The 20,336-nt window shown below is 40.8% G+C and overlaps 1 protein-coding gene across 3 annotated transcripts in view; it reads right to left on the reverse strand.

Annotated features, from left to right (window-relative positions):
- The window catches only part of FANCC (FA complementation group C), a 261,235-nt gene that overhangs the window by 36,112 nt on the left and 204,787 nt on the right, over positions 1-20,336 (reverse strand). For all 3 annotated transcript variants that reach the window (XM_062208547.1, XM_062208546.1, XM_062208545.1), the window contains one exon: positions 4,807-4,971. In XM_062208547.1, the coding sequence (XP_062064531.1) occupies positions 4,807-4,971 (165 nt within the window). The remainder of the gene's footprint in view (positions 1-4,806; positions 4,972-20,336) is intronic.

Consider the following 20,336-nt stretch of genomic DNA (forward strand, 5'->3'; position numbering starts at 1 on the left):
AGGGAGAACATGCTATCACAGTGAAACCGAGAGGCAGGGAGTGCAGGCCTACATGTGGAGCCTGCCCTCGCGTCCTCTGAGCCCCGCGGGTGGAGCACAGGCAGCTCCTCTCTGAGTGCCTCGCTGCCTTGCCAGCCAGCTCTGAAACAGTGCTTTCGGGTTTCACAGCGGATGCCAAGGGACGCTGTCCTCTAGTTTCCCTTGAACTCCACTCTTGTTGAGAGAGTAGACGGGACATAAAGGCTGCTAAAGCTGTATTCTGTGGTGGAATGCATCCCCAGAGAAATCAGAAATGGAGCCGTCACGGGGAACGGCAAGATCATTCGACTTAAGAGTAAATATTCTGCACGGTTTCTGTGGAGTGAGAGAAATTTCTGAGGACAGCTGATGGGGTAAGCAGTCAGAACCAGAAGTATGTACTCAGCTAAATGTGTAAACTTTTAAATTTATTATTACTCAGTATCTCACACAGACAACAAAGCACTGACCAGGAAATTCAGTTTTATTGGGTAAATTTTGACAGAGGGATTGTTTTAACTATGAAAATTATGTTTTGACCATTTTGAAAAATATGAAATAATTTAACCTTCTATTTCTCTGTCAAATCTTAAAGTCCTGGATTACAACCTTATTTTATAGATTTTATAGAAGATGAAATCAAAATCTGCATTCTTATTTCCAAGAGTTACATATGAAAGTAGAAAATAGTGTACGAGGAGCTACTTCCTCTGAACTAACTGTGAGAACAGTGATGGCTCTGAGCTTGTTCATTTTCCAAACGCTATGATCCATAAAAACCCATCTGAAGAGAGAGAGGACTCACTAGGAAAGCCAAAAAATTCAAAACAAGGATACAATAAAACCCTGGGAGTACAAATTTTCTAAAACCTATGTGTGGAAAACACATCAAACACTCTGTGAAGATCACAGAAACTGAACAAATGGAAAGACAGATGTGCTCCGGGACAGGTGGACAGAGGGTCTTAACCTTATAAAAATACCAGTTCTCCTTGAGTTAATTTCTTTATCCCTAACATGAATCTTCCCACATATAACACTAGGTGTCTTTTCTGGGGCTAGACAAATTGGCTTCAAAGCTTATTTGAAAGATACAAGAAACAGTAACAGCAAAAACTGAAAAAGAAGAGAAATGAGAGAGAACTAGCCCAATTTTGTATTAAGCACATTAGATTCTACCACTAAAACAAAATGGTACTGGTGTACAAACATATAATAGGCCAAAGAACCAGAACAGAAAATAAGAAAATAGGTTCAATGGTATAAAAATTGAGTTTATGACCAAGGTAGCTCCTAAGATCAGCAGGGGTATTTGTGATGGGGGGGGGGGGGGAGGCTTATATCCTTATCACACTCAAGATGGTGGAAATGTTCCGCAACTTGCAAATATGAACAACCCTATTATTTACTTTTACATTTTTATTTATTTTATGTGTTTCAAAGGCACACAGAACTCTTCCCTCTGCTGGTTCACTCCCCACTACAGCCAGGGCTGAATCAGGCTGAAGCCAAGAGGAGCCCAGAAACCAATTCAGGTTTCTCACACGGGTGACAGGAATCCAGACAGCTGAGCCATCATCTCCCGTCTCTCAGTGTGCATCAGCAGAAGGCCGGAATGGAAGTAGAGGCAGGACTTGAACCCAAGCACTCAGGGGATGAAGACATCCCAAGCCACATCTTAACCACTAGGCAAAAATGCCTGCACTTAGATCGCTAGCTTTAAGAAGGAGAAATAAAAGAATTGCCTTCTCATTCCATGGCTTTTTATTTTATAAACACAGTCACTTCATTAATTTTTTAAAAAGTATGTGCCAAATGACCAAGTCTGAACAATTACTGGAAGAGATAAAAGTGACAACACTTCAGAAAATTCTCTCACTCAGGTAACAGACACACTACTCCTGAGGAACCGGGCTAAACTGTGAGGAAAAAGCAAAAATCTTCAGCAGGGAGGGTATGCATTTAACCTAGCAGTTAAGGTGCCCCTTGGGACAGTCAAATCCCCTATCAGAGTGCCTGGGCCAAGTCTCAGCTCTGCTCCTGACTCCAGCTTCCTGCTGACGCAGACGAGGCAGAACTGTTTCCGGCTCCCAGCCCCAGCCTGGCCTCAGCCCCAGCCCTAGCTGTGGTAGACATGCAGGGAGTGAACAAGCAGATGTGCATGTTTTTCACTACTCCTGTATGTCATTCCATCTCTCAAAATATGTATATTTTATATATACGAGGGTTATTCTTCACTTGGCTTCCAGATGTTGATTATTTAATTTATTTTATTTATTTAAAAGGGAGAGTTACAGACAGAGAAGGAGAGACAGAGAGAGGTCTTCCATCTGCAGGTTCACTTCCCAAGTGACCACAACAAGCCAAAGCCAGGAGTCAGAAGCTTCTTCTAGGCCTCTCATTTGGGTTTAGGGGTATAAGCACTGGGCCGTCCTCCACTGCTTTCCCAGTTGCATTAACAAGGAGCTGGATACGAAGTGGAGCAGCCAGGATTCGAACTGGCACCCATGTAGGATGCTTGCACTGCAGGCAGTGGCTTAACTGCTACCCCACAATGCCAGCTCCTTATTATGTCTTATACAACAAAATGTTTCAAATATTGTTAGGATGTGAATTGACTGCAGCATAAATTTTGAGGTCATTTAGAGTTTGAACCCAGATGAATTGAATAATGTAATTATATATGATACATTAATAGCTCTTCAACAGACCTGTACTTCTGCCTCACAATGGATTCTCTGGACACGCCAGATTTGCTGTGTTCCTTGTGGCCATCTAGTAAGAACAGCAATTAGGCATGGAAGATCTTTTATATGAAAACTGTCCACACATACAGGTGGTACCAAAGTACATCAAGTATTGAATAACTATTTTGAATCTCATGGTATTTCCTGAAACAACTGTGCTGATATTTGTTCTGACAATGCAAAAACAACAGTGGGTACTGCTCATATAAATCACAGTTCTGAACAGGTATGACTGTACTCCTCATTACTGCCACATACTCATAGCCAAACACTGCTGGTTTCAAATCAGAATGCATGATGAGACAAATATAAAATACTGATTTTATTAACTGGCACTCTGGGGAACAGTGTGCTTTTAAAAAATATTCTGGGGAGCGGGACGATGGCGCAACAGGTTAAGACACCGCCTGCGAAGCCAGCATCCCATATGGGCACCAGTTCAAGTCCCAGTGCTCCACTTCTTATTTAGCTCTCTGTTAATGCAACTGGGAAAGCAGTGGAGGATGGCTTCAAGTGCTTGGGCCCCTGCATGCACATGGGAGACCTGGAGGAAGCTCCAGGCTTTGGCATGGCACAGCTATGGCCATTGCAGCTATTTGGGGAGTGAACCAGAAGATAGAAGATCTCTTTCTCAAACTGCCTTTTAAATAAATAAATAAATAAATAAAAATCTTTAAAAAATCTGGGGACTGATGTGGTGCAGAGGATTAAGCCACCACTTGCGACACTGGAGTCCCATATCTGAGTGCTAGGTCAAGTCCTAGCTTCTCCTTTTCCAATCTAGCTTCCTGCTAATGTGCCTAGAAAGACAGTGGAGAATGGCCCAAGTGCTTGAGCCAATGCAAACCATGTGGGAGACGTACATGGAGTTCCTGGTCTCTGCTTCAGCCTGGCCCAGCCCTGGCTGTTGCAGCCATTTGTAGCAGTGAACCAGCAGATGGAGGATCAATCTCTCTCTTTCTCCGACTCTCTGTTACTCTGCCTTTCAAATAAATAAATGTTTAAAAAAAAAAATTCAGTGCGGTGAAAAGCACGTTTGTTCCAAACCAAAATCAACTAGTTTTCTTTTTTTTTTATTGACATGAATGACTAGCAAACAATAGTCATTCATACTTGGGCACCGCAGTACATACTTTTTCAAAAATTAGCAAAGTGACCAGGTTTACCTAAAAAAAAAAAAATTGATAGTATTTGTGACTCACAATAAATCTGAAAATCTTGGAAAATCTGTGTCCACAGTTTTGCAATACTTAGACATTTCACAGGAGATGAGTGGTAACAACTATTATGCTTTGATGTAAGGAAATATGTCAATGTTTGGAAGCTCTCCATAACTCAATGAACCAAGATTTTCCAAATGATCCAGACAGGATGCTACAAAATCACGCACATGCAAAAAATGTTTCAAAAGTGCAAGGCAGACAAATGGGTTGAGCTGTGACAGAATAGGAGATCCCACATGGCAGCTAACCTATAGAACCTGGCCATTTTCAAATTTTGGTGAGGTGTCAAAGCACATTATCCACAATTATTTGACATGATGGTTAGAACATGCCCATCTTTTCCAGCTGTACATTTTTGTAGGACTAGATTTCTTCAGATGCTTTACCAAAACAATGCATCCCGCCAGACTGAATACACCACTCAGATACAGGAATCCAGCTGCCTCAGGTAGACAAGGAGGTTTACAAAAAAGGTAAAAACAATGCCACCTCATTCCACAATATTTTTTGTCTTGCAAAAGATCATTGTTTTTCATTAAAATATGCTATTTACGTTAACAAGTAATCCCTGTATTGTTTTTTAAATTAAGTAACAGACATATAAAAAATTCCCACTTTAACTTGGAATATGGTAAATGTTGATAGGTATAACCCACCTAAACAAAAGTTTTTGGGATCCTCAATAACTTTTAATAGAATAAAAGGATACTGAGATAAAAAAGTTGAAAACTGCCATCATATAATGTTTCTAATACACAGAAGCATTTTAAGAAAAGGAAAAACAAAGTTGCACAACAGGATAAAAGCACATGACTTACCCCAAAAAGGCCTCATTTACAGCTTCCAAGAATTTAGGCCAGAGGATTTCCTGAGGCTCATGTCCATGGTAGATAAGCAAAGCCTCTACCAGTGGTTCAAAGTCTGGCAGAGTAACAAGTGGGATGCAAATTCGTGATAGGGACATTACTCGTTCGGGAGCCATTCTATGGAAGAAATAAGAAATAGTTATCAAACTCTGAGCGCCACACTTAATTAAGACAACATCTTCATGCTGGAACAGGTCATTTGTTTTGCATTTAATATACACTGTACCAATTTCCTCTTCTATCCTTGCCGGTAATATTCTCTATTTTTATTTCTTGATAATTCTAGTGGACAAAAAGGGCCATTCCATTGCTTTAACTTGCATTTTCCTGATAACTTGCAAGACTGTATAACTGCTTGTCACCCACTGGCATTTTCTCTTGAATTTGTTTCTAAATTTACGTATGTTTGTTCTACTCATACATCTAATAAATACATACGGATCCTTCACTATATTCAAGGCTCTGTTTGAGGTGCTAGTGACACAGAGGCAAAGATTACAGAGAAACAACACAAAGACAGGTGATACCAAGTGTCATGCTTAACAGGGAAGCACACTATGGCTAAGAACGTCCCAGAATCTACTCAGAGGATGGCATTTAGAAAGACAGAGAGAGAGGCAGGTGCCATGGCTCACTAGGCTAATCCTCCGCCTGCGGCGCTGGTACTCTGGGTTCTAGTCCCAGTCGGAGCGCCAGATTCTGTCCCGGTTGCTCCTCTTCCAGGCCAGCTCTCTGCTGTGGCCCAGGAAGGCAGTGGAGGATGGCCCAAATGCTTGGGCCCAGCACCCGCATGGGAGACCAGGAAGAAGCACCTGGTTCCTGGCTTCGGATCAGTGCAGTGCGCTGCCGTAGCGGCCATTTGGGGGGTGAACTAACGGAAAAGGAAGACTTTTCTGTTTCTAACTCTGCCTGTCAAAAAAAAAAAAGAGAGAGACAGACAGAAATCTTCCATCCACTGGGTTACTCCCTAAATGCCTACAATGGACAAGGCTGGGCGACATCGAAGCGGAGAGCTAGGAACTCAATCCAGGTGGCAGGGACTCGACTCCTGAGCCATCACCTCCCAGGGTCTGTACTGGCAGGAGGTTTGAACAGGAGCCAGAGTGGGGAATTGAACAGGAGCCAGAGTGGGGGATTGAACCCAAGCACTCTGATGTGGGAGGCGGGCCTCTTAACCAGCAGGCTAAAACACTTCCTCTAGAAGGTGACACTTAAGCAGACATCTGAAGGAAGCATATGAACAGACCATGAACATATCCTGGAGAAAAGTGTTGCAGGCAGATGAAAAGCAAACGCAAAGGTCCTGAGTATGAGAACACAGCAGGGAGGCCTACGTAGCTCAACCACAGTGCGCCCAGGGGAAGAAGTTGGACAGGCTTTTGTTAACCACGGCGAGAACCTTGTGCGTTTTTTTTTATGTTGTTTTTTTTTTTTTAATTTATTTAATGAATGCATTTTTACACTTTAGGAATACAGTGGTTCTTTCCCCCATGTCCCCCACCCCACCTCCCATCTCCTTCTTCATTATGGATATTTTTAGTATGACTTTATATACAGAGGACCAACTCTATGCTAATCATAGATTTCAACAATTTGCCCCCACCTGATGTGTTTTTAAAATTCAGTTTCAATTCCATCAACTTTTTTTTTCTTTTATTATTTTTGACAGGCAGAGTGGACAGTGAGAACGTGAGAGAGAGAGAGAGAGAGAGAGAGAGAGAGAGAGACAGAGACAGAGAGAAAGGTCTTCCTTTACTGTTGGTTCGCCCTCCAATGGCCGCCATGGCCAGTGCGCTGCGGCCAGCGCACCACACTGATCCGAAGGCAGGAGCCAGGTGCTTCTCCTGGTCTCCCATGGGGTGCAGGGCCCAAGCACTTGGGCCATCCTCCACTCCACTCCTGGCCATAGCAGAGAGCTGGCCTGGAAGAGGAGCAACCGGGACAGAATCCGGCGCCCCGACCGGGACTAGAACCTTGTTTGCCAGCGCCGCAAGGCGGAGGATTAGCCTGTTGAGCCACGGTGCTAGCCTTCCATCAACTTTTAGATACAGCTATTTTAAATAGTGAAGTAGTTCTTGGAAGCTTATGAAAAATCATATTTTAGGAGGAGCTCTCCCACACCCATTTTCTGACCTCCAGAGGTAACCACTTTCCACTCTAATTCTTTAGACATTCAGCACAAACAACGGCATCAGTGAGACACCCAAATCACCACGCAGAAGAAAGAACTATAGGATACTGCTGAAGGGAGCATGAATAAGTACATGCAAGTACTTTGGGGAATATCTGGAAGCATCCTGCTACTTAAGGAAACTTAAAAAGGAACTCTTTGTAAAAGCTACAGTCTATCCTGCTGTGTATCTTTACACAAATGAGTAAATAAATAAGTCATAGTTTATTTACAGAATAGAATGTTATATGAGAGCTAAAAAATGAATGAACTAAACCTACATCATCCAAATACATGTCAAAAATATAATAATGTGGGGCTGGCATTGAGGCATAGCAAGTAAAGCAAGCATGGGGAGTGAACCAGTAGATGGAAGCTCACTCTCACTCTCTCTTCTCTCCGTAACTCTTTCAAATCAGTAAATATTTAAATACACACACACACACACACAATGAATGAAGCAAGCTGCAAAAAGATATCCACTATATGCCATTACTTATACCAAATTTTAAAGCATGTACGACAGGGGTCACCATTGTGTTGTAGAGGGTTAAGCCAACATCTGTGAAGCCAGCATCCATATGGGTAACAGTTCAATTCCCGGCTGTTCCACTTTAGACCCAGCTCACACCCAATGCATTTGGAAAGGCAGTGGAAGAGGGCCTGGGTGCTTGGGCCCCTGCACTCACATGGGAGACCAAGAAAAGTTCCTGGCTCCGGGGCTTCAGTCTAGCCCAGCTCTGGCCATTGCAAACATTTGGGGAGTGAACCAGTAGATGGAAGACCCTCTCTCTGTCTCTCTCTCTCTCTGCCTCTCAAGTAAATAAATCTTTAAAAGAAAAAAAAAAAAAAAGCAAACCATGTACAACAAAACATAATAGGATACTTCAAAAAGTTTCTGTAAAAAAAAAAAAAAAACAGAATTAAAAGGTAAATTCATTTTGGTGTAAACAAGTTTAACAGCTTTTTCACACTCTGCATTTTCCGTGAACTTTTTGAAGACTTCATATATATATGAAGTAAAAGTGTTAAAACATGATAGGAAGAATCTACACCACCTTATTGGATGTGCTTTCCTGGGGAGGGGAAGAAGAAATAGAATGGGGAGAAAGAGGCTTTTCACACAACACTTATTTCTTTAAAAAGATTAAACTTAAATGCTAATAAAAATGGTAGAACTGCAAAATTCGGACAATGGGTATAGAGTTTTCTACTTGCCATAAATATTTCATACAGGCATGTCTTGGACATATTGCAGGTTTGGTTCTAGACCACTACAATAAATATTTTGGCTTCCAGTGCAAGTCATGTTTACATTGTACTAAAGGCCATTTAAAACATTTTTATTAATATAAAAGAACAAACTTTATGCATTCCGTAGGTATAGTTTCAAGACAACCACACTTCCCTCACTCCCCTATTCCCCACCAATCTCCCTCCTTCTCTCCTCTTTCTTCATCTGTTTTTGCAGACATAATTTTAATCTACTCTATATTCACAGGCTTGATTTGCCTCTAATCATAATATTCAACAAGTAAAAAGTAGGTAGACCACAGTTCCATAAACAAGGGATAAAAACGACAATCATCCCAAAAGGACAACTTCATTCCCATATATGTTTTAGTAATCTACATTAACTGTCACATATCAGAGAAAATATGATATTTGTCTTTTTGAGACTGACTTATTTCACTAATCATAATGGTTCCCAGTTGCATCAACTTTGTTGCAAAGGGCAGGACTTCATACTTTTTATGGCTGAGTAGTACTCTATACTATATATATATATTTCCCAATCATCAGTTGATGGACATTTGGGTTGATTCCATATTTTAACTATTGTGAATTTAGCTGCAATAAATATGGGGGTATAAATAACCCATATGCTGATTTCATTACATTTGGGTAAATTCCCAGGAGGGGGATGGCCAGGTCATATGGTGGATCTATTTCCAGATCTCCAAGGACTCTCCATACAGTCTTCTGCAATGGCTGTTACATTCCCAACAACTGTGGATTAGGGTACTTTCCCCACATTCTCATTAGTATTTATTGTTTTTTGATTTGGGGATGATACCCATTCTAACTGCAGTGAGCTGATACATCATTGTGGTTTTTATTTGCATTTCCCTGATGGCTAGTGATCTTCAGCATTTTTTCATGTGTCATCCTGAGAAAATTGCCTGTTCATGTCCTTTGTCCGTTTATTAACTGGATGCTTTGTTTTGTTGTTGTTCAGTTTCCTGAGCTCTTTATAGATGTGGGATATTAATCCTTTATTGGGTGCATAGTTTGCAAATATTTTCTCAAATTTTGTTGGTTGCCTCTTCACCTTGTTGAGTGTTTGCAGTGCAAAAGCTTCTTAGCCAGATGTAATCCCATTTGTCAATTCTGACTTTGATTGCCTGTGCTTCTGGGGTCTTTTCCAAGAAGTCTTTGACTATGCCAATGTCTTCCAGAGTTCCCCCAATATTTTCCTATAGTAATTTGATGGTATTGGATCGCAGATAGATGCTTGATCCATTTGGAGTTTATTTTTATATAAGATGTAAAGTAGGGGTCTTGTTTCGTACTTCTGCATATGTAGGTCAAATTTTCCAGCACTGTTTATTTGTTGAAGAGATTGTCCTTTCTCCAGGGATTAAGTCCAGTTCATTCATCAAAGTTTAGTTGGCTGTACATGAGTGGATTACTTTCTGAAGTTTCTATTCTGTTCCATTGGTCTACAGGTCTATTTTTGTGCCAGTACCAGGCTCTTTTGATTATAACTGCCCTGTAGTATGTCTTGAAGTATGGTATTGTGATGCCTCTGGCTTTTTGTTGTTTAAAATTGCTTTAGCTAGATGGGATCTCATGTTTCCGTATGAATTTAGCATTGTTTCTTCCAGTTCTGAGAAGAATATCACTGGTATTTTGATTGGGATCACATTCAATCTGTAAATTGCTTTCAGTAGTATGGATATTTTGATTATATCATTTCTTCCAATCACAGTCATGGAAGATTTTCTATTTTTTATGTCTTCTTCTATTTCTTTCTTCTAATTCTGTTATGCAATTTTCACTGTAGAGATCTTTCACATCATTGGTTAAATTTATTCCAAGGTATTTAAGTTTTTTTTTTTGTTTTTTTTTGTTTTTTTTTTGGTAACTACTGTGAATGGGACACATCTTACAAGTTCTTTCTCAGCCATGGTACTGTATGTGCATACAAAGGCTATTGACTTTTGTGTGTTGATTTTATATCCTGCAACATTACCAAACTCTTCCATGAGTTCCAACAGTCTTTTAGTGGAGTCTTTTGGTTCCCCTATATATAGAATCATGTCATCTGAAAACAGGGATTGTTTGACTTCTTCCTTTCCAATTTGTATCCTATTGATCTCTTTGTCTTGCCTAATGGCCCTGGCTAAAACTGCCAGAACTATACTGAATAGCAATGGTGATAGTGGCCATCCTTGTCTGGTTCCAGATCTTAACAGAAATGTTTCCAACTTTTCCCCATTAAATATGAATGCTGGCAGTGGGTTTGCTATATATTGCCTTCATCGTGTTGAGGAATGTTCCTTCTATCCCCTATCTGCTTAAGGTTTTTATCATGAAAGAATGCTGTATTTTATCAAATGCTTTCTCTGCATCTACTGAAATAATAATATGGCTCTTATTCTTTAATTTGTTAATATAGTGTATCATATTTATTGAGTTGCATATGTTGAACCATCCCTGCATACCAGGGATAAATCCTAGTTGGAACAGGTAGGTGACTGATCTTTCTGATGTGTTGTTGGACTTGATTAGCTAGCATTTTGTGGAGCATTTTTTGCATCTATGTTCATCAGTGATATTGTTCTATAATTCTCTTTTTTTATCTTTTTCTGGTTTTGGAATTAAGGTAAAGCTTGTCTGATAGAAGGAGTTTGAGAGGGTTCCTTCCCTTTCAATTGTTTTGAATAGTTTGGGAAGAATTAGAATTAGTTCTTCAAAAGTTTGGTAGAATTCAGCAGTGTAGCCATCTGGGAGGGTCTTTATTTCTGATTCAATCTCCATCTTGGTTATTGGCCTATTTAGGTTTTCTGTGTCTTCAATACTCAATTTTGGTAGGCTGTAAGTGTCCAGAAATATATCCATTTCTTCTAGATTTTCCAATTTGTCGGTATATGGCTGTTTGTATTAATTCCTGATGATTCTTTTTATTTCTCTGATATTTGTGGTTACATTTCCTTTTTTACCCTTGAGTTTATTGATTTTGGTCTTCTTTTTTTTTCTTGGTTAGTAGTCTTCTCACCTTCTTTCCCTTTTTTTCTTTTTGGTTAGTTTGTCCAAGGGTGTATCAATTTTATCAATTTTTTTTTTAAAGAAACCAGCTCTTCATTTCCCTTTTGATTTCTTCTATGATCCACTGTTTATTCAGGAGTGTGTTGTTCAGTATCCATGTTATTTGCATATTTTCTAGAGTTTCTTAAGTTGTTAATTTCCAGCTTCATTCCACTGTGGTCAGAAAAGATACATGGTATGATTTCAATTTTTTTTTTTTAATTTGTTGAGACTTGCTTTATGGCCTAGCCCATGCTCTGTCCTACAGAAAGTTCCATTCACTGATGGAAAGAATATGTGCTCTGCAACTGTGGGATGAAAGGTTCTGTAGCTATCAATTAGGTCCATGTGGACCATAGTGCAGATTAGCTTTGTTGGTTCTTTGTTGATTTTCTGTTAGTTGATTTGTCCACTGATGAAAGTGGGGTGTCTTCAACAATTCATTACTATTGAATTGGAGTCTGTCTTCCTTTAGATCCATTAACTGTTGTTTCAAACAGACAGGCATCCTGGCATTGGGTACATATACATTTATGACAGTCACATCTTTCTGCTGAATTGATCCCTTAATCACTACATAATGCCCTTCTTTGTTTCTTTTAACATTTTTTTGTGTTAAAGTCTATTTTGTCTGATACTAGATGGCTACATTTGCTCATTTTTGCTTTCTGTTGGCATGGGATATCTTTTTCCATCCTTTCATTTTCAGGCTGTGTGTATCTGTTGGTGAGGTGTGCTTCTTGTAGGCGATAAACAGATAGGTCATGCTTTTTAATCCACTCAGCTGGTCTGTATCTTTTATTTGGAGAATCTAGGCCATTTATATTCAAGATTATTATTGATAAATAATTACTTGGCACTACCATTATTCCATTGTTTGCTTTGGATTTCCTTTGTACTTTTATTAGATTTTCTGCCTCTACATTCTTTCATAATGATGACTATCATTCTTTGTTTCTATGTGTGACACATCCTTAAGAATCATTTGTAATGCTGGATTCTCTCAATTTCTGTTTGTTTTGGAAGGTCTTTATTTCACCTTCATAGAAATGACAGCTTTCCTGCATACAGTATTCTGGGCTGACTCTTTCTTTTAGGACTTGGACTATATCCCTCTAATCTCTTCTAGCCTGTAGGGTTTCTGGTAAGAAATTAGTTGTTAGTCTAATTAGAGACCTTCTGAAGGTAAACCGGTGTTTCTATTGTGGACATCTTAGAAGATTTTTATTTTTATGTTTTACTATTGAAAGCTTGACTATAATGTGCTGTGGTGAATATCTTTTCTGTTTGAGTCTATTAGGAGTTCTATGTGATTCCTGTTCTTGGATGTCCCTTTCTCCAAATTAGGGAACTTTCCTGCTATTATGTCACCAAACAGGCCTTCTAATTCATTCTCTCTTTCCATGCCTCCAGGAACTCCTAAGACACTTCTGTTTGGTTGTTTGACAGTATCCCATAAATCTCAAACACTTTTTCAGTCTTTCCTAATTTTTCTCTCTTTTTTTTTTTTTTTTTTTTGGTCTGAGGTATTCCTAAGGATCTGTCTTCTAGCTCCGATTTTTCTCTCTTCTGCCTCACCAAGTCTGTTGTTGAGGCTTTCCACTGCATTTTCCATTTGACATATTGACTTCTTCAATTCTAATATTTCAGCTTGATTTCTCTTCAATATGTGTATCTCTTGGGCAAAATCTCTCATCATGTTTGCCTTCACATTTTAATACTAAAGTGTTGTTGTGTTACTTTTATGACATCATATTGTATTCTTTGTTCTTTTTCTTGTATTTCCGCATTTATGGAAACACTTGTTGGTTTTGTCAGCATGGGGGAGGATATGATCACTCCTGTTGGTGTGATTACAGCCTCACCTCCACTCTTCCTAGGTGATCAACACACTGGGCTAGCCCACAGTGGCTACAATCCTCACCCACACAAAGCATGAACTACACAAAGGATCTGTGCAGTCTTCAGTATGAGCACAGAACCCTCTGCAATGAGCCATCCCAGGATATCAGGAAGCTCTGAGCCTCTGAGGGCAAACACAGCAAATGCCCAGAGACCCAGCTATAGCCCATGACCTATCTTGCAGTCAGAGAGAATTCCCACAGGAGGCAGGGGACTTACTCTCAGCCCCACATGCCTGCCCCATCCAGAGAAAGCAGAGGTGTTCTCAGAGCCAGCTGCCTGTGGGTGCACCACCTTGACAGTTTGAGCACTGGAGCCTGTGATAGGTTGGGCGGGAGCACCTCACAGAACTAAGTGGGTGCCCAAGCCTCTGTCAACCCTCCAAGCCAGACTCAAAGTCAGTGGGGGAACACAGATTTTCCCTTCTGATAAAATCCCCTAGTCACATGAGAGCTGCTGCAGCCTCTACTGGCATGGTACTTTCTCCCTGCTAGTTGTGAGGGGATGAGGAGAAAGAAATATGTTTTTCTTTCATGGTGCCCCACTAGGGCTCCAGGCTGGATTCAATCTCGATGGAGTCTGCGAGGTTCTCCCTCAGGCAACATTATCAGTGACAGGAGCTGCCACAGTCTGCTCTTAGCATATGGTGTCTCCTCCAATCTCCGGCTGAAGAAGTCACAAGTGGTGTAGCTGCTTGCTGCTACATGTCTGTACTGTTCATGCTGCTTCACAGCATCTCTCTTCTTTCTGTAGAATTTCCATTGCTAACTTCTCTCCAACTCTCCCCTGGGAATGTACATCCTCTGCTTTTCTTCTGTTATCTTCCCCTGGTCAAAATCAGCACATCTTTTCCCTATTCAGTTATCTTGGAATCCCCCTATACTAAAGTCTATTAAGTATGCAAAAGCATTATGACTGAAAATACACTGCACATATCTTAATTAAAAATAGTTTATTGCTAAGAAACATTAATGATCATCTGAGCATTCAGCAAGTCTGCATTCTCATGCTGGTGGAGGGTCCTGCCTCCACGTTGGTGGCTGCTGACTCAACAGGGTAGAGGGTGCTGAAGCTTGGGATGGTGTTGGCAATATCTTATAATAAGACAACAATGAAGTCTGCCACTCAACTGATACTTCCTTTTACCGATTTCTCTTTGGCATGCAATTCTGACCCATGGCAATTTACCCACAGAGAACTTCTTTCCAAACCGAAGTCAATCCTCTCAAACCCTGCTGCTGCCTTATCAACTGAGAATGTGCAATGTCCTAAATCCTCTGTCTTTTTAAGTGTTCATAGCATCTTCACAGTAGATCTCATCTCAAGGACACACGTTGTTTGTTCATCGTATGAAGCAACATCTCCTAGAGTTTTACTGTAATACTGCAGCAATTCCCTCACATCTTCAGGCTCCTCTTCTCATACCATTCTCTTGCTGCTTTCTCAGCATCTGCAACCACTTCCTCCACTGAAGTCAGGAATCCTCAATGTCATCCATGAGGTTTTAAATCAGCTTCTTCAAAACCCCTGTTACTGCTGATATTTCAACCTTCTTCTATGAATCCAAATGTTCTCAATAGCATCAAGAATAGTGAATCCTTTCCACGAAGTTTTCAATTTACTTTTCCCAGATCTATCAGAGGAATCACCATCTATGGCAGCTTTAGCCTTATAAAACATATTTCTCAGATAGTAAGATGTGGAAATGAAAATTACTCCTTGACCCAAATGCTACAGAATGAATACTACATTAGCATGCATGAAAACCATGTTCATCTCATTGTACATCTCCATCAGAGGGGGTAATATTTGGAAAGGAATCTTTTTTCTGAGCAGCAGGTCTCAACAGTAGGCTTAACCTATTTAGTAAACCATGCTGTAAAGAGATACACTGCCACCTAGGCTTTGTGCTTCCATTTACAGAACACAGGCAGAGTAGATTCATTCTAATTCTTAAGGGCCCTAGGCTTTTCAAAATGGTGAGCAGTGGCTTAAACTAAGTAACCAGCTGCACCAGCCCCCCTAACATGAGTCAGCCTGCCCTTCAAAGCTCTGAAGTCAGGCACTGACTTCTCTATAGCTACAAATGTCCCCATGGCATCCTCAAATGTAAGTCACTTTTGTTTACACTGAAAACTTTAGTTTAGTATAGCCACCATTATCAATGATCTCAGCTACATATTCTGGATAATTTGCTGCAGCTTCTCCATCAACATGTGCTGCCTTGCCTCACACTTTTATGTTAGGGAAATGGTTTCTTTTCTTAAACTTCATATACCAACCTCTGCTAGCTTTAAATTCTTCTGCAGCTTTCTCACCATTCTAAGCCCTCATTGAACTGTAACAGGCTTTGTCTTAAGGGGATATTGTAGCTGGTTGGATCTTCTGTTCAAACCACTAAAGCTGTCTCTGTATCAGCAGTATGACTATTTGACCATTAATGTATCCAGTAGAGTAGAAATTTTCAACTGCATTCACAACTTGTATGGCTTTTTGCCTATCTCAATTTTCAACACACTTGCCTCACAAGTCTGTCATTTCTAGCTTGTGATCTAAAGTAAGTCATGTGACTCTTCTTTTAACTTAAATACTTAGAAGCTTGGTAGGGATATACTTGGTCCAATTTCAAAATTGAACAGGGAGATTGGAGGAGGAGTATACAAAGAGAGACAGAGAGAGAATATGAAAATGAACAGCTGGTCAAAGGGCAGTCAGAACACAAATATTTACAGAGTGAGTTCGCATGGATGTAAGTCATGGTTACCTAAAACAATCACAATATTAACATCAATCATCACAGATCACTAAAGCAGATATAATAATAATAATAATAATGAAAAAGTTTAAAATGTGTAAGAATTACCAAAAATGTGACAAAAAGACGCAAAGTAGGCCCATGCTGTTGGAAAAATGGCACCTATAGATATACTCAACACAGGGTTGCTACAAACCTTTGATGTGTGAAAAAGGCATTATCTGCAAAGCCCAATAAAATGAGCTATGCCTGTAGCTCAACTTTTTTTTTTTTTTTTTGACAGGCAGAGTGGACAGTGAGAAAGAGAGAGAGAGACAGAGAGAAAGGTCTTCCTTTGCAGTTGGTTCACCCTCCAATGGCCGCCGCGGCCAGCGCGCTGCGGCTGGCACACCGCGCTGATCCGAAGGCAGGAGCCAGGTGCTTCTCCTGGTCTCCCATGGGGTGCAGGGCCCAAGGACTTGGGCCATCCTCCACTGCCTTCCCAGGCCACAGCAGAGAGCTGGCCTGGAAGAGGGGCAACCGGGACAGAATCCAGCACCCCGACCGGGATTAGAACCCGGTGTGCCGGCGCAGCTAGGCGGAGGATTAGCCTGTTGAGCCATGGCACCGGCCTGTAGCTCAACTTTTAAAACTAAATGTTACCTGGTAAAATGGTGAAAATGAAAATATACATAATAAGGGTCATTTCCTGCATTAGGTTCTTATTTCCAAAATATCAAAACAGTTCATTAAAGATCAAGCACCTTTAATCAGCTTTGGAGTGTCTGATAGTTATTCCTTTCTAGAGCATTTTTTCCCCTTCAGTAACATCTTTTTGCATTCTTTCTCTTATTTGATTGTTCAAGGCTTTCTCAAACCATTTTTGTAGAATTACTTTTTATTCTTTCTATTTTTTTATTTATTTTTTACTTCATTTGAAAGGCAATGGGACAGAGAAAGACATAGCATTCTCCCATATCTGGTTCATTCCCTAAATGTCCACAACAGCAGGGGATGGGGCAGGTTGAAACGAGGGGCCTGGAACTCAGTCTGGGTCTCCCCTATGGGTGGCAAGGACCCACATTCTTGAGCTATCTCCTGCTGCCTTCCAGGGTGCACATTAGAAGGAAGCTGTACTGGAGGCAGAGATGGGACTTGAGCCTAGGTGCTCCAATGTGGAATGTGGATACCCAAGCAGAGTAGTAACTACTATGTTCAACATCCACGCCTGTTCTTTTCACTTTATCATCTGCCCCACAATTTGCATTTCTGACAGATGGTGTCATTTGGGGGATAGGTTTATCCCCTAACGCCTCTTTCTTCGTTAAGGATGGCTGCTTTTCAAAACAATGTAGACAAACTCCCTGGCACATGGCAAAGCCCACTGAAGGATGTCACAGGGCATCCCAGTTGGCAAAAGCAGTAAGGATAAAATGGTAATTAATCAGGTTAACAGTTTAAGGTATTCCTAACCAAAGCAAACCTACAATATATTAGTAAGTTTTTTTTTTTTAAAGATTTATTTATTTGTTTGAAGGACAGAGTTACAGAGAAGGGGAGAGACAGAGAGAGAGGTCTTCTATCCTCTGGTTCACTTCCCAAATGTATGTAACAACCAGGGCTGGGCCAGACTAAAGCCAGTAGCCTGGACCTCCATATGAGTCTCCCATGTGGGTTCAGAGCCCTAAGGACAAACCCATCCTCTGCTGCTTTCTCAGGTGCATTATCAGGGAGTTGGATCAGAAGTGGAGAAGGCAGGATTTGAATCACACCCACATGGGATGCCGGCATCACAGGCTATGGCTTAACCAGCTGTGTCACAGTGTCGGCCCCAGTAAAAAGTTTTAATTTTTGTATGAGAGAGAAAAATAGAGAGAACTGTCATCTTCCGTTCCACTTCCTAAATACAGTGGCTAGCACTGGGCTGGGCCAAAACTGGGAGTCAGAAATTCAACCCAGATCTCCCAAGAAGATGGCAAGAACTCGATCACTTTGGCCATCACTGCTGCTTCCCAGGCTCTGCATTAGGAGTCAGGAGCTGTGGCTAGTTCTTGAACCCAGGCCCCCAATATGAGATGCTGGCATCTTAACCAGAGTCTTACCTGGGTCTTCCCCGAATGCATAAAATTCTTAACTGAATTTACTAAGAATTACTAAACTCTGAGATGCCTGTGCCAGTAGAATGCCCTCTAGACATCTGACACATTCCTAATTTGCTCTACTGAATGAGGGTGACCATATAGTCTTTTCTTTTTCTTTAATAATTTTAAATTAAGCAAGGTAACTTCTTTTAGGGACTTTCCTGAATGTACTGAGCCTATATATAGCTTTAAGGGAAATCTAATCTCTTGAACTGAACTCATTTATACTTATTAGCAGACTGAATTTAAAAGCAATTTGATGCCCAAATGCTTTTTGAGTAACTTTTATGAGCTTTTAAAGTCCTTTTTTAAAAAGACCTAAACCAGGAAGTCCTGTTTGCCATCCATAAAAGAACCTGGGACTCCTCAAAGCTGATGTGAGACTCAGAACTCTGAAGTCCACAGTTGTCTAGAGAATTACAAATTAAACCAAGTGCACTCTTCTGCCTTGAGCAGAAACTGATTTCATGACATCAGGTATTAGAATGGCACAGTGATAACTCTGATAGCTGAGAGACAGCTGTCAAACACATGGGGACTTTAAAAAGTTCATGAAAAGTAGAATTAAAACACATTAAAATGTTGTACAAAAAAGATTTTGTAATCCACACATATGAAGCATTCATGAAAAATAAGTTTTATAAAAAAAGATGGTTTGGGGGCCAGCGCTGTGGTGCAGAGGGTTACTGCCCTGGCCTGAAGTGCCGGCTTCCCATATGGGCACCAGTTTGAGACCCAGCTGCTCCACTTCTGATCCAACTCTCTTCTAGGCCTGGGAAAGCAGTAGAAGATTTCCCAAGTCCTTGGACCCCTGTACCCGCATGGGAGACCTGAAATAAGCTCCTGGCTCCTGGCTTTGGATTGGCACAGCTCTGGCCATTGTGTGGCCACTTGGTGTGTGAACCAGTGGATGGAAGAACTCTCTCTCTCTCTGCCTCTGCCTCTGCCTCTCCCTCTCCTCTGTGTAACTCTTTCAAATAAATAAATAAATCTTAAAAAAAAAAAGATGGTTTGAAAACTTTTGCACCCAAATGAACTTTTTTCCATTGTAATTTCCATGAACTTTTTGAAGTCACCTCAGAGTTGCTGCTCTGATTAGTCATATTTATGTGTCATAATACTATATAACAGTCTCCTACACAGTTGAAAGTATCTGTACATTTTTAAGATTTACAAATCCAAAAACTGGAATCAGAGTACAGCAGAGCGAGCAAACAAATCTGTGGTATGTGCTTCAATCCAGGATATTCCATCTGTGAAACTGGGTTTTGTCATTCCTTCCCTTTCACTAGTATGTCTTCAAATGTTCGAGCAGTCAAAAGCCCCCAACATTAAGCATATAAATAATGCCACTTTCATGTGTGGTGTTTTGTTTTGTTTTGTTTTTGCCCTAGAGAGCATTTATATGGGTTTTCCCCCCACTACTTTTTAACACTTGAATGTTTAAAATTCATTTCAAAAGATTCAAAAAGCCTCACTGGCTATGCAGAAATTGGTCTCATAATTTCAGATGCAGAGATTGTCAGAGGAACAAAAAGTCAGAAAATTAATGTAGTTTCTCCTTTTGCATTATTTTTAAGAGGCCTGATAAATTGTCTTGTCATAACGCTTAAAATAGTTTCACTTGCCACCAAGTAAAATCAACAATTCAATGACTGACTGTTTAAATTCTCTCCTTTCGTGTATTACAAACCATCCAGATGGAGTGACCTTCTGAGCATTGTCAGTTCATCGTGTAGTTCTATGGTTTGCTGCAGATGGTTTGAAAGGTACAGTACAGCCACACAGGACAGATGTTTCTAGTAGGAAATGGTTACCATCAAGCCTTCTGCAGTTGAATTCTTGTGCAGAAATCATTTGGAAGTGCTGCTTGCTGGCAACCAGTCAAGCTGAAATGTTTAGCATAATCCAGTTTGGAAAGTATTGCATAACCCTCTGCTTGAAGCTGGATCTCCACACTCTGGGAAGTTTCAAACCAGAAGGGGAGACGTGAAGGCTGCAAACAACTTAAAGTCACTCAGGATATCAGTTGGCCTGCTTTTTTTTTTTTTTTTTGACAGGCAGAGTGGACAGTGAGAGAGAGACAGAGAGAAAGGTCTTCCTTTTTTGCCGTTGGTTCACCCTCCAATGGCCGCCGCGGTAGGTGCGCTACGGCTGGCGCACCGCGCTGATCCGATGGCAGGAGCCAGGTGCTTCTCCTGGTCTCCCATGGGGTGCAGGGCCC

This window comes from Lepus europaeus, chromosome 12, assembly GCF_033115175.1.
Source record: "Lepus europaeus isolate LE1 chromosome 12, mLepTim1.pri, whole genome shotgun sequence".
In the NCBI taxonomy this organism is placed as follows: domain Eukaryota; kingdom Metazoa; phylum Chordata; class Mammalia; order Lagomorpha; family Leporidae; genus Lepus; species Lepus europaeus.